The following is a 13,631-nucleotide window of genomic DNA, read 5'->3' as shown; positions in this document are numbered from 1 at the left end:
ATGAGAAGAAATAAAAATAAATTAAATATATGATTCAATGAACATGAATGCAAGTTAACAACCTAAATGTTGGATTTAATGAGAGAAAATCGAAAGCATTGAATATCTTAAAATTATCTCTTTTCAACTCATTTAATATAAATAACCTATTACACTATTTGTTTTATTTTATATCAATAAATTTAAAAATAGAATGACATTTTTTATCCTTAAAAAATTACAGAAATATTCTTGAAGCAGTTTGTGCTTTTTGAAATAGTATAATATAAATATAAATATAAATTTACCATTATACAATGCTTAATTTCCTTAGCTGAAGGAGAGCACTTATAGTGCACCAAATCCTTTTCTTTATTCAAGTTGCATAGCTTAGAGGTGATTGTGAAGAATGAAACAGAAACTTTTTCAGTTTTTTGGCAATGGTTACGACAAGCGAGATTTAGATCAGGGTAGTCGAAATCATCATATCAGATCTACCTACATGGTTAATAAATTAATATCCAAACTCAAATTGGATTTCATCTGCCCGATTTTTCCTTCGATTGGAATCAGATATTATATATTATTAATAAATTAAATAAAAAATAATCAAATTCTTATATTTTTATGAATAAAATGAATCATAAATGACAGATATTTTATTGAAAAGATAAACTAATAATGGCTTTAGTTAGACTTCATTTTATGAAACTTTGTTGAAAATATGATATTTATTGCTTTTTTCTCAATAAAAATAGGATATTTAAACAGCTTTATCAATAAATATATGTTGATTTTGCATAGTCGTCGAATATAATCAGATTCGAATCAAAATTGGATTTGAATATTGGTGTAGATTAGAAATACAAATGCAGTTTGATTAAATCAAATTTCAAATCCGGACTTGGATGACCAGATACATTTGACGGCCCTAGTAGAATGTAAACAACTTGGGTTTGAACATTCGAGAGACACACTGGAACTGCTGAAGTGTGGTGAAGAGTTTTGGTTATAGCATAAGATTAAGAGAGAGAGAGAGATAGAGGTGGAGTGTAGGAGAAAGAGAAACGGAAATAAAATGATCAGGAATAGTCTAAAGATGGTTTTGTGGGACTGGAAGGGTTGGAAAGCCATGTTGGTTCAATTCAAAGTCTGTAATTTTCTCAAAACTTCAAACAAAAACTATGAAATTTAGAGGGGTCTGGACAGCAGAAAAGTGGAAAGTGAATAATGGGCTGAGCTGGAGGATAGGTTCTAACTTTTTTACTCAATTGTTACTTTGATGACCGACGAAAGAGGATAGAGTTATTGCCCCACTTTATTCATGGATGAAAGATGGAAACAATATATATATATATATATATATATAATGTTGATATTCATCCTAATTGATCGGTACATTAAGTCCACAAATGGCTCGTATTGTGGCCATCGTCCTAAACAACTTTAGGACCAAACATTTCCATAGTCATGTATTTTCAACTCACAAATCACAATCAAGGGGCGGTTTCTTATCCGTCCAGTCAAATTAGGTTGTAGGCTCTTGGCTAGCCGTTTACCAAATCCCAAGTGATTGGGCATTTCTTGTCACATTGAAGACCTAATTAAAGGCAGGACAACGGATCTGGAGGCAAAACCATGTGAACACTCATAACTCATGCCTCTAATACTCAACCAGCCAACTGCCTCTTGACCACTTGTTCAATACTTTGATAGGGATTGCCTTGCGATCGCTTCTTGCATATACTTAGTCGTCCCATATACAATTTCACCTTTCAATTAAATCCTCATAAATCGTAGCCTCTATATTCTTAAAAGATAATTTGTTCTTAGATCTGCAAACTCTTTCTAACTTCACCGTACGTAGAAGCCATGGGTATCCGTTTGCCTGCTTTGTCTCATGCTAAGATGATGCTTCGACGCTCTTTTCTGACTGCAAACCAATCTGCTTCAGCGGTGGCATTGGATGTTCCTATAGGCCACTTGGCCTTTTATGTGGGAGAGGCTCATCAGAAGAAGCGGTTTGTGGTTCCCATATCATATTTGAACCATCCTTCTTTCCAAGATTTGATAAGTCAGGCCGAAGAGGAGTTCGGGTTCGATCATCCAATGGGTGCTCTCACCATTTCCTGCAAAGAAGATGCCTTCTTCGATCTTACATCTTCCTTGAATAGTTTATGAAAAATCATCAAATTAATTTTGTAAAGCAATGATTCAGTTTAAGTAACTATTTTGTACAAGAGTTGAAGAGGGAAGAGAAGCTCCTTATCCTCCCTGAAAATTATACAATAGAATTCTTTGTTTTTATCCCTCGGAGTTCTAAATTAAAGATTTCTTTTCTAACTATTTTCTTGTTTTTTTTAGTTTTTTAATTCTAACTTTCTATATTCTTCATGAGTTATCCTTTTACTGATAAGAAAAAGTACGTACGGAAACCAAAAAGCTCTTTAGAGCTAAGTCTTGCAGTGAAAGGCTGTGCTATAAATAAACCCACCGCCATAAAACTTACGCTGTAAATCTTCCATATATGGGATGCAATATTTACAGCACGCAATGTTTAATTAATATTTTAGCGACGGGAAAAGCGTGTCCCGCTGCAAACCCACCCTACTACCGGGGACGCCACCCAGTTGGCGTTCCTAATAACATATTGACAGAGTGACTATTATCATAGTGCTCATATTTGGATTATTATCCACTCCACCTCCTCCAGAACCTTACCTACTAAATGGCTCTTTTTGTTTAGGTATCTTCTTTATATGAGATTCATTGAATAAATTACAATGTGGACGAGGGTTGAGGGTGGGATGCTCAGACAAGGTCATAAGAGTGGTAAGAAAATTCTTAGCAGTAAAGAGTTTAGATGTTTACTGTGAGGGATCATCTTTTATTTATACTTGAAAACGCCTGGAGTTAGTGAACGTGGACGATTAAGATGCAGTCTGGCATTAAGGCTGTGGCCGGCCCTGTATCGCACGCCAGCCTTTGCTTTACACGCACTCTCATTGGATCCGCTCCGTGCGCCGCCTTCTGCCACGCACGTACGTGCCATTGGCCCAGCTATAATCGCCTACATCAAGAGGTTAATTATAACATTATCCAAAAGATAAAATCTAGATTCATTAATTACCCTGTTAAGATAATATTTATGAAAGATTAAAAAATTAATATGGTTTTTTTTTCAAGTGATGAACAAAGCCAAAAGATATAGCATCTAATCGGCACTAACAGGTCCTAAATGGCAATCTAAATGAATTGGCATTCGCTCACTTGGAGAGTTGGAGTTGGTGTGAAACAGATCATATTGGCGTCAACTATTATTTTCATCAACTGTTAATTGCAATATATATAACTCGATCATTTGGACAACAAACAATGTTGTATTGTAAAAAGATCCTCTACTTTCATTAATTACGTTACAAATTCATGACATGAAAGCATAGAGAGAGGTTACCAAAAATGAAACAAGATAGTTTGATCAATATCAGAATTCACGCCAAAAATTTTTCAGTAATAAATATGAAAAAGAATTTATTGAGTGATGTTTGTATTGGGGAGATATTCTCCCTGGTCATGAACAAAAGTAAATTTATATATGCATTGGAGTAGCAAAGTAGATGCTTAATTTGCAAATTGACCGAGTTGAAGAGATTGATTCAATGTCAATGTGCTGTCCCTGCAGGCTGCTTTGAAAACCAGAGAAAAGCTTGATACAAGTCCTTTCTCCATTCAACGGCTTTGAAATATATTGCCTTCCCACTTGTTTGTAACCACTCACCAGTGTGATTTAGACTTGCAATCTGGCGATGTTGCAGCAGAGAATGTCAACCAAGGTACAGATCTGTTAATTCTCTTGATTCACCTCTTCAATTAATTTGAGTCTCCTGCATTCCGATCCTCTCATGATCACTAGCCACTCAAACGAGAATTGAGGTTGAGAAATTGATCTTCTTTGCAAGGAATTGTAAGACCACCCATTGGATGGTTGAACCCAAACTCCTCCTCTGCCTGACCTAATAAATCTTGGAAGGAAGGGTTGGTTAAGTAAGATATTGGAATAATAAACCTCTTCTTTTGAGCCTGATCACCAACATAGACTGCAAAATGTCCCTTGGGAACATTAGCGGTTGGTGCAGAAGGTAAAAGAGAACGTCGGAGAAGGGCTTTTGCAAAAACCATCCCTGGCAATCGGATACCCATGGCTTCTGAGGAGGTAACTTGAAAAGGAAAAGAGCGACCGACGAAAATGGATATCGAAGTTTGCTTCAACTCTAAATTTCAGAGGGAGGTGTAAAGGCTAGACTTGAAATTAAAGATGGATCGATGCACTTCCTTTGGGAGTAAGGGTAGATATATATACACAACACGCTATGTAATGTGGCCCAAAACTAATCACCTACACAAATGAATGAATGTTGACTAGTTAGACAGACTTAGATGATGGATATACCAAATTCTGAACACGCCTCATGAAATCACATGGGCTTGCCCCGTATAACTCTTTGCCAGCACATCACGATGATGCACTGCAAGTCCCACTTGACCACTTGAGTAAACATTGATATGACTTATGAGGCACAAATGGGTCTGTCTCGAGGGACCACCATGCATCTTCAAGGATCGCATGGCTTTGCCTTGTAACCAATGGGTCCATTTAGGTCGGTTCAAGACCCACCTCATCAAAAAACGTAACTAGTACATGTTCCCTACCTCATGCATCAATGCATCAATCAAGAACGTTACCACATGTCGCTAGCTAGCTGCAACATGTACTAGGCACCATACCCATTGTGTACAGAGCTAGGCCTAGCTGCAAGACAGCATAATATGATATCCATGTGATGGTGTTGGTGTACTGTAAAAGAAGATTCAAGTTTGGGCCTACTGGCTACTGCCTGAGACTGATGAAGGGGCTTCAAAACAAAACTTGAGAGTTGAGACTGAAATCAAATAAAAAAAAAATTATGATTGAGACGTGTGGCAACAAGAGATGAATGCATCAACCTAACAGAGTAACATGCAATGATTTCCTGTAGCTTCCTCAACATGCTTTAACTATTTATTAATGTATGGTGAAGCATAGAAATATCATCACAGACCAGCTGGTTGAGTGCTTACCCGACACAAGGACCTGCAGTGTTTAAGCATCGGCCTATATATTGTGTCAAAAACTGATTCATGCATGCAGTTATCAGTATATCTCTAGGTCTATATATTGTTTTTCTGTTAGAAGAGGAAGAGGAAGAGCTAGATGTAGGAAAGAGAAGAATTCGGTTTTATATATCACCATTCACCGGCGGCAGCATCCTTCTCCAAATTTTGAAAACATAGATACCACTCCATACGTGGTGAATATGCCAAACGACAATCGAAAACCAGGCCAGTTCATCAATAGACCAATATCTGTTGCGGACTTTACCCGACCCTAAGAAAAACTACATGGGTCTGAGGATGATTGATATGGATCTTACAGCGGATATGATGACGAAACAACTCACCCAACCAGCATATGAAAAATTAATTCAACAAGCCATATCAAGTTTGCAACCGCGGTACAGCATCCCAACTGCGGAAGAGTATTGTAAGTACAACCTTTCACTCATTCAGCAATAAGTCTAATATGTCAAAGTAGATTTCTATTACAAAGCAATTTTATTTTCTCACTAGTCTCCTTTGTTATCTCAACTTGAACTTATCATGTCGCAACCGAGGAATAAACATTGGCAGCATAGAGACACGAAAACGCACCCCTAACACAACACACTTCTCAGGTTTATTCACTTCCATGAGAATCTGATGTAATCGTTTTCGGCTACGTACCAATGTTTTGTGATGTAAAATTTTTTGGCTAAGTACCTCGTTATTTGACCCGGTGGTGGCATGCCTTAGTGACGAGTACTTGGTGGCGAACTCCCTGGGGGAGAACTACTTGGTGATGAACTTCTTGGTGGCGAACTGCCCAGTGGTGAGCCCCCTGGTGGAGAGCTACTTGATGACAAACTGCGAACTGCTTGGTGGTGAACTGCCTGGTGGTGCTCCCTGGTGGCGAACTGCCTGGTGGCGAACTGCTTGGTGGCGAACTGCCTGGGGGCGAACTGCCTGGGGGCAAACTACCTGGGGGCGAACTACCTGGGGGCAAACTGCTTGGTGGCGAACTACCTGGGGGCGAACTGCCTGGTGGCGAACTGCCTGATGGAAAACTGCCTGGTGGCGAGCTGCCTATTAGGCGGCCAATGCCTTAGAGAATGCTGAAGCTACCTGGTGCGGCGCAATCCGACTGCCCTCAGCATGAGGTGATCTTCTCTCCTTTGTAGGCTACGGGAGATGAGGGACCTGCGAGAACTTCATCTTTTCCTCCTCTTTGTAGGTGGCGGGAGCTGAGAGACCTGCGAGAACTTCATCTTTTTCTCCTCTTTGTAGGTGGCGAGAGCTGAGAGACATGCGAGAACTTCATCTTTTCCTCCTCTTTGTAGGTGACGGTAGCTGAGATACCTGTGAGAACTCCATCTTTTGCTCCTCTTTGTAGGCGGCGGGAGCTGAAGGACCTGCGAGAACTGAATCAGAGGTCCCGGGGGTATTTTCCTGGAGGGGGCTCTCCGACGCTTAAGTTAGCACTCTTATTGTAGAGAGCTTTGAAGATAATGAGAGAGCTAGAGAGCAGGGGTTACTTCCCTTTTTTCCATCCATCCCCCTCCCCTTTGGGGGGTGAGGTCTTTATATATCGGAGTCCTCGCGGGTTAGGTGGGTGTAAAGCCTCTAAACGGTAAGACTCGTCGCATCCTGTCAGAACCGGGGTACGGTGGTGAACTCCTCGAGGTCGTCAGGCTGGCGCTTGTGACAGGCGGCCAGGTCGGCGCCTGGGCCGGGTTGTTAGAGGGGTGCCTGCATCAGTCGGCGGGTCAATGTCTAGGCCAGGTCGTCAGGTCGGCGCCTGTGTCAGTCGGTGGGTCAGTGTCTAGGCCAGGTCATCAGGTCGATGCCTGTGTCAGTCGACGGGTCAGTGTCTAGACCAGGTCGTCAAGCTGGCGCCTGTGTCAGTCGGCGGGTCAATATCTAGACCAGGTTCATCGGTGGGCGCCTTGGCCGGATCATGCGCTAGGTTGGTCCAGGTCGGCCAGGTCGCGCAGGCCACGCAGCACACAGCTCGCACAAGTCGCGCAGGCCACGCCGCGCGCAATTCGCGCAAGCTACGCGCAGTTCGCACAGGCCGCGTGCAGTTCGCGCAGGTCGCGCCAGCCCGGCTAGACTGGTGCCCGGGTGGGTCACCAACTTCGTAAGTTTGTTGGCTGGGTGTTTTCCTAGTTGTCACGAGGTGCCACGTGTCACAATTTCACTGGAGGGCCAAATCTGCCCTCATCAATAGCCCCTCACTCCCGAGCTGATAGTAACTCAGCGAAGGGAGTAGATTTCTTTTGGCCCGTAAGTCAATGAGCTAGTAAGTGTTGATCCAATTACTAGTGTGGCCCGTAGGCTTTGGGAGTGACTCGTAATCTACTCTTTTTTTACTTTGCCCGTGCCGAAGAGGCGACCGGGTCTTAAGCAGTAATGTGGGCCGTAGGCTTTTGGGAGCGACTCGTAGTCTACTCTTTCTTGACTTTTGCCCGTGCTAGAGAGGCGACCGGGTCTTAAGCAGTAATGTGGCCCGTAGGCTTTTGGGAGTGACTCGTAGTCTACTCTTTTTTGACTTTTGCCCGTGCCGGAGAGGCGACCGGGTCTTAAGTAGTAATGTGGCCCGTAGACTTGGCCTGCATCAGCTTCGTAATGCCGGTCACCTACTCCTACAAGAAGCTACTAGGGGCTCGACCTTCGGGGGTAGCACTACTAACTTTAGGTTGCCAGCTCACACGGGAGGCTTGGAAGGCTCGACCAGTAAGGGCGCCTATATAGTCAGTTGGCCGCCAACTCCCGCGGAAGCCACGAAGAGCTCATCTTTGTAGGGGGACCTTGCGGAAAGGATTGATGTGGCATTATCTGAATTGAAAGTAAGGTTGGTAGAGCTACTTAGTCCGTTAGCTCCCTGCATAGTCTCTGAGTTTATAAAAAATGTAAACTATAAAGCGATAGCTTCAATTTCTAAAAAGTGAGGACTTAGTTTTGGTAAGATGAGAACTTAGCTTTTGTAGAATGAGAACTTAGCTTTTTGTAGCGTGTTCCCACAAACAGCGCCAATTGATGTAACCGTTTTCGGCCACGTACCAATGTTTTGTGATGTAAAATTTTTTGGATAAGTACCTCGTTATTTGACCCGGTGGTGGCGTGCCTTAGTGACGAGCTACTTGGTGGCGAACTCCCTGGGGGAGAATTGCTTGGTGACGAACTGCTTGGTGGCGAATTGCCCGGTGGCGAGCCCCATGGTGGAGAGCTACTTGGTGACAAACTACGAACTGCCTGGTGACGAACTGCTTGGTGGTGAACTGCTTGGTGGCGAACTGCCTGGGGGCAAACTGCTTGGTGGCGAACTGCCTGATGGAAAACTGCCTGGTGGCGAGCTGCCTATTAGGCGGCCAATGCCTTAGAGAATGCTGAAGCTCCCTGGTGCGGCGCAATCCGACTGCCCTCAGCATGAGGTGGTCTTCTCTCCTTTGTAGGCTGCGGGAGATTAGGGACCTGCGAGAACTTCATCTTTTCCTCCTCTTTGTAGGTGGCGGGAGCTGAGAGACCTGCGAGAACTTCATCTTTTCCTCCTCTTTGTAGGCGGCGGGAGCTGAGAGACCTGCGAGAACTTCATCTTTTGCTCCTCTTTGTAGGCGGCGGGAGCTGAAGGACCTGCGAGAACTGAATCAGAGGTCCCGGGGGTATTTTCCCGGAGGGGGCTCTTTGACGCTTAAGTTAGCACTCTTATTGTAAAGAGCTTTGAAGATAATGAGAGAGCTAGAGAGTAGGGGTTACTTCCCTTTTTTCCTTCCATCCCCCTCCCCTTTGGGGGGTGAGGTCTTTATATACTAGAGTCCTGGCGAGTTAGATGGGTGAAAAGCCTCTAAACGGTAAGACTCGTCGCATCCTGTCAGAACCGGGGTACGGTGGTGAACTCCTCAAGGTCGTCAAACTGGCGCTTGTGTCAAGCGGCCAGGTCGGCGCCTGGGCCGGGTTGTCAGAGGGGTGCCTGTGTCAGTCGGCTGGTCAGTGTCTAGGCCTGGTTGTCAGGTCGGCGCCTGTGTCAGTCGGCGGGTCAGTGTCTAGGCCAGGTCATCAGGTCGGCGCCTGTGTCAGTCGGCGGGTCAATGTCTAGGCCAGGTCGTCAGGTCGGCACCTGTGTCAGTCGGCGGGTCAGTGTCTAGACCAGGTTCTTCGGTGGGCGCCTTGGCCGGATCATGCGCTAGGCTGGTCCAGGTCGGCCAGGTCGCGCAGGCCACACGCCGCACGCAGCTCGCGCAGGCCGCGAGCGCCGCGCAGGTCGCACGTGCCGCGTGCAGTTCGCGCAGGTCGCGTGTGTCGCGCGCAGGTTGCACCAAGCCGGCCAGACTGGTGCCCGGGTGGGTCACCAACTTCGTAAATTTGTTGACTGGGTATTTTCCTAGTTGTCACGAGGTGCCACGTGTCACAATTTCACTGGAGGGCCAAATCTGCCCTCATCAGAATCCAAGAGAAGTTAAACGTCCAGTTCTGCTAGAGACATCCACATTTTAGACCAAACCAAACAAAGATGGCTTCTTTGCCTTAGACATAATGAATGACAGGCCTCAAAGCATTGCCTCTTAAAATACCGAATGGGCTTTTGTTACAATAAAGGCCCATTATCAGCCAACCAGTTCTTTCTAGGCTGTGCTCGGTCCTATTTTTTGCCCAACTCAAAGCGAATTCCTTTTGTGCCATACATCTCTCTCTGAACTCTGAAGAGAGGAGTTGTTGGGACTTTAAGCATGACACGGTGGAATCTCATGAGGGCCAAATGAGTCTTTCTTGTCCATAAGGGCCTAACCCAGTAATTTATTGAAGGGATATATCTATGACGAACCTGGTTATGGTTAATTGGGACAACAACGTGGTTTTCCCATTTCTTAGGATTAGCCATATTTCTAGAACTCACACCATTGTACAATGCTTGATCGGTTGAAGGAGACCTCTTATCGTGCACCAAATCCTTTTAAATTGCAGAAACTGTGGAGCAGCAATGCTTTTAACTTTTTGCTCTGTTAGAGATGAATAAAAACTTCCTTCCCAAGAGTAGCCACATAATCCATAAACATTAATACATGAATTCTGGGAAACATGATACCATTTCCCGTTTAACCACTAGAGTTAATGACATATAAAGTCCTCGATGATATTATTAGACGAAGGGCGAATAGAAGAAATTCAAATTGTTTCGTAGTTCTGAAATTGGATAAAGCCCAAGTTTATGCCTGCTAGGAACCAGACCTCTTCTGTGAAGAGTTTGGAAGGAATTAATTGGTCTCATAATTTTCTTATCAACATCATTTAGAATGGTTTTACTTTGATCTACAATGGTGGTAATGAATCTCTTAGAAGCTTTAAATCCTCTAGGGGACATCAAGGAGATCCTACTCATTACAGCTAAGCAGGGCCTTGGCCAATGTACTGAAAGTTTTGATCTCAGCTATTTGGAAAAAAAAAAAAAAAAGATGCAAAGGCTGGTCCAAGTTCATTTATATATGCCAGTGATAACTGATGATAAACAACACTTGCTGAGCATTAAGGGTATTATGACTCTGTGGATTCATTCAATCATGGAAAACTTATAATAAGAAAGAAAGAAGATCAAGAAGCATTACTTAGTCGGAATTTCAGAATTCGAAATCTTACAGATGCTAAGACAAGCCTAAGAATTAAAGAAGATGGGGTGGCTAGTCTATCCACATCCACATAAATTCCTGACAGGCATACATGTGACGAAGGAATCTTCTTGGGCCCTTTTTAAGAAATTGTGAATTACAATCTGAATTGTTAAGAGAGGCTAAAGCTTGAATGAGACTTTGATCAAATGGTTGGTGTGTGAAAGAGTTTTGTTTTGGGTTCAGTTGATGGTTCGGTAATGGTCCATTTTGTGATTAGATTGAAATTTTAATTTTCGTGAAACTCAGAATTCAAAGAGTGCAGCGTGAATTGGGAACATCTGGCATACTTGTTTTGTAATTTATGGAGAGATGTTGCTAATGTATGGCTGGGATGTGCTGTGATGATGATGTGAGAGATACCAGATCTAGTCCCAACAACTGATCACAACAACCCTTAATTTGCAGAGAGGTATATTGGGAACATCTCCCCTTATCATTTATGGTGAGATGTTTCCAATATATAATTGCAAAGGCTGTTGGGACCAGTTGTTAGGGCCTAATCAAACATGTTGTGAGGAGCAGATCCGGACTCCACTCCATTACAGCATCTCTAAGTGAATGGATTTGTTTTGTAAAAAACAGGATTGTTCTAATTCATAGAGAATAGACCTGTTGGTGAGATGGGCTTCACTCAAGTTTACATTGTTTCGTGCTGGGCCCATTCAAATTTTGACAAAAGTAATATCCAAGCCTAGTCCATGAACTGGTCTAATGGGAAATATTTCCAATGCATAGTTGGATAATCTAAATGTGGTGTGAAAGTTGGTGTAAGGCATGGTTTTCAAAACCGAATTGGACTGGATGGTCGGAAAGGAAAAATCGGGAACTAGTCACCTGACCGGTTCCATTTTCCCCCAAAACAGTTGATTTTGGTCAGCAAACCGCTGAACCGACCGGTTAACCGTTTGAACGGTTTTGACTGTATTTTTAGATTTTTTTTTTGTCAGAACGGCCAGTTGATTTTTGTCGGACCGTTCGAACTGATAACCGGACCCCTGACCGGTTCAGTCACCGGTTCGGTTTTAAAAACTATGGTTGGAATTCTTTAATTTTGAGGAGTGCTCCGTGAGGAGCAAATGAAATTCTTTAATTTTAAAGAAAAATATAATTCGTTTAACAACTGAAAAATCAGTAAAAGTGTATTGCTTTTGCTGAAATGATAATAGGAAGAAGAGGGAACGGGATCTGCTCCTCACACAGGGTGCCTCACATGCACATCCACCATGCATTGGGAACATCTCTTGTGAATAATAACTCATAAATACGAGAGATGTTCCCAATGCATGGTATGGTACGATGTGCGTGTGAAGCACAAGTGAGGCACCCTGTGTGAGGACAGATCCGGTCTCAAAGAAGAGAGTCAAGAATGAAGAAAAGGTTGAGTCTGTTGACAAAATTAAAAAGGAGTAACTCTGTCATAAAAATAATAAATACAAAATGTATCTTATAGGATGCATGCATCTCGGATAATAATGTCTTGGGTGAAAAATTGCCCTTATACTCTAAAATCCCAAAAAATAAGCTACCTCCAATTATTTTTTATCATTTTTTATTTTTTAAATTTTTTTATTAAAATGAATCATTCGTTCAAATTATATAATTAAACCGTTAACCCAAAAACTAGTGGTTAGAAAAATTTCATTTCGGAATCATTTTTTAAAATCATGGAGAACTACCCGGCAAACTACAACCCAAAAGTTTTTTGAAAACCATTGACTTGGTCCACTGATCCATGCTACCACTGATTGGCTTGACCCAGTCAAAAAGTCGCACGTTACAAATTACAAGAAAACTTCGATTGAAGGCCATAACCTCACATTCGGTGGCCAGAATGGGTGATATATACTAAGGCTATAGGGGCGTCTGCTTGTTCCTCCTCCAAGTCAAGTTGGGTCGTAGACACTAGGCTGTTTCTGTCTATTTTCGTCCTCTCACTCTGGAGACACGATAGGGCATTCCTTGTCCCATTGAAGACCTAACTAACTAAAATAAGGACAATGGATCTGGAGGTAAAGCCATGTGAACCTTCATGACTTATGTCTCAACCAACTGTGAACTGCCTCTTCACCACTCGTCATTCAATATTTGTTGGCATGGGGATTATTTCCCTAATTCTGATCCGATAGCTTCTTCTATATATACATACATGCAAATACAGGTTTGATATACCATCTCACCTTCCAATTCCTCACAAATTGCAACCTAGCTATTAGCTCTATTCTTAAAAGTTTGTTCTTAGATCTGCAAACTCTTTCTGACTTCACCTTACGTAGAAGCCATGGGCATCCGTTTGCCTGCTGCTTTGTCTCATGCTAAGATGATTCTTCGACGTTCTTTCCTCCTGACTCCAAACCAATCTAGTTCATCAGCAACCTTGGATGTCCCAAAAGGCCACTTGGCCGTTTATGTGGGAGAGGCTCAGAGTCAGAAGAAGCGATTTGTGGTTCCGATATCATATTTGAACCATCCTTCCTTCCAAGATTTGTTAAGTCAGGCCGAAGAGGAGTTCGGATTCGATCATCCAATGGGTGCTCTCACCATCCCCTGCAAAGAAGATGACTTTCTTGATCTCACATCTTGTTTGTGTACTTTATGATTAGAAAATGATAACATTGTGTAAAGAAATTAGTGATCAAGTGTAAATAGCTTTTTGTAGAAGAGTTGAGGAAGAGGGAGAAGAAGTTCCTTATCCTCCGGAAAATTATACAATAGAATTCTTTTGATCTTCCATCATTTTTAGTTTTAATTTTTAAAATAATCATTTTTGTCCAAACGTTTTTCATCTACATAATTCTACCTTTCCATATACCCTCCATGGTATGGTTACCTAAAAACAGATAACCAATCAAATGGTTC

General features: G+C 42.6%; 2 protein-coding genes across 2 annotated transcripts; both read left to right on the top strand.

Annotated features, from left to right (window-relative positions):
• Positions 1-1,320: 1,320 nt before the first annotated feature.
• On the top strand, positions 1,321-2,322 carry LOC148851133 (auxin-induced protein 15A-like). Its single transcript, XM_088944444.1, has one exon. It carries the CDS (start codon positions 1,852-1,854, stop codon positions 2,158-2,160), a length of 309 nt encoding a protein of 102 aa, XP_088800570.1. The 5' UTR covers positions 1,321-1,851; the 3' UTR covers positions 2,161-2,322.
• A 2,577-nt stretch (positions 2,323-4,899) lies between these two features.
• LOC148851132 (auxin-induced protein 15A-like) lies at positions 4,900-13,508 on the top strand. Its single transcript, XM_088944443.1, has 2 exons — positions 4,900-5,560; positions 10,465-13,508. Exon 2 carries the CDS (start codon positions 13,054-13,056, stop codon positions 13,369-13,371), a length of 318 nt encoding a protein of 105 aa, XP_088800569.1. The 5' UTR covers positions 4,900-5,560; positions 10,465-13,053; the 3' UTR covers positions 13,372-13,508.
• The last annotated feature ends 123 nt before the right edge of the window (positions 13,509-13,631 follow it).

The sequence above is a fragment of the Nelumbo lutea genome, chromosome 5 (assembly GCF_056320005.1).
Source record: "Nelumbo lutea isolate HS-2025 chromosome 5, American lotus-T2T, whole genome shotgun sequence".
Lineage (NCBI taxonomy): Eukaryota > Viridiplantae > Streptophyta > Magnoliopsida > Proteales > Nelumbonaceae > Nelumbo > Nelumbo lutea.
The sequence above is the reverse complement of the archived record's forward strand: the minus strand, read 5'-3'. Positions and strand labels throughout refer to the sequence as shown.

Bases quoted from the DNA above. Each gene is read 5' to 3' on its own strand.
- LOC148851132 (XM_088944443.1), top strand. From the start codon at position 13,054: ATGGGCATCCGTTTGCCTGCTGCTTTGTCTCATGCTAAGATGATTCTT.
- LOC148851133 (XM_088944444.1), top strand. From the start codon at position 1,852: ATGGGTATCCGTTTGCCTGCTTTGTCTCATGCTAAGATGATGCTTCGA.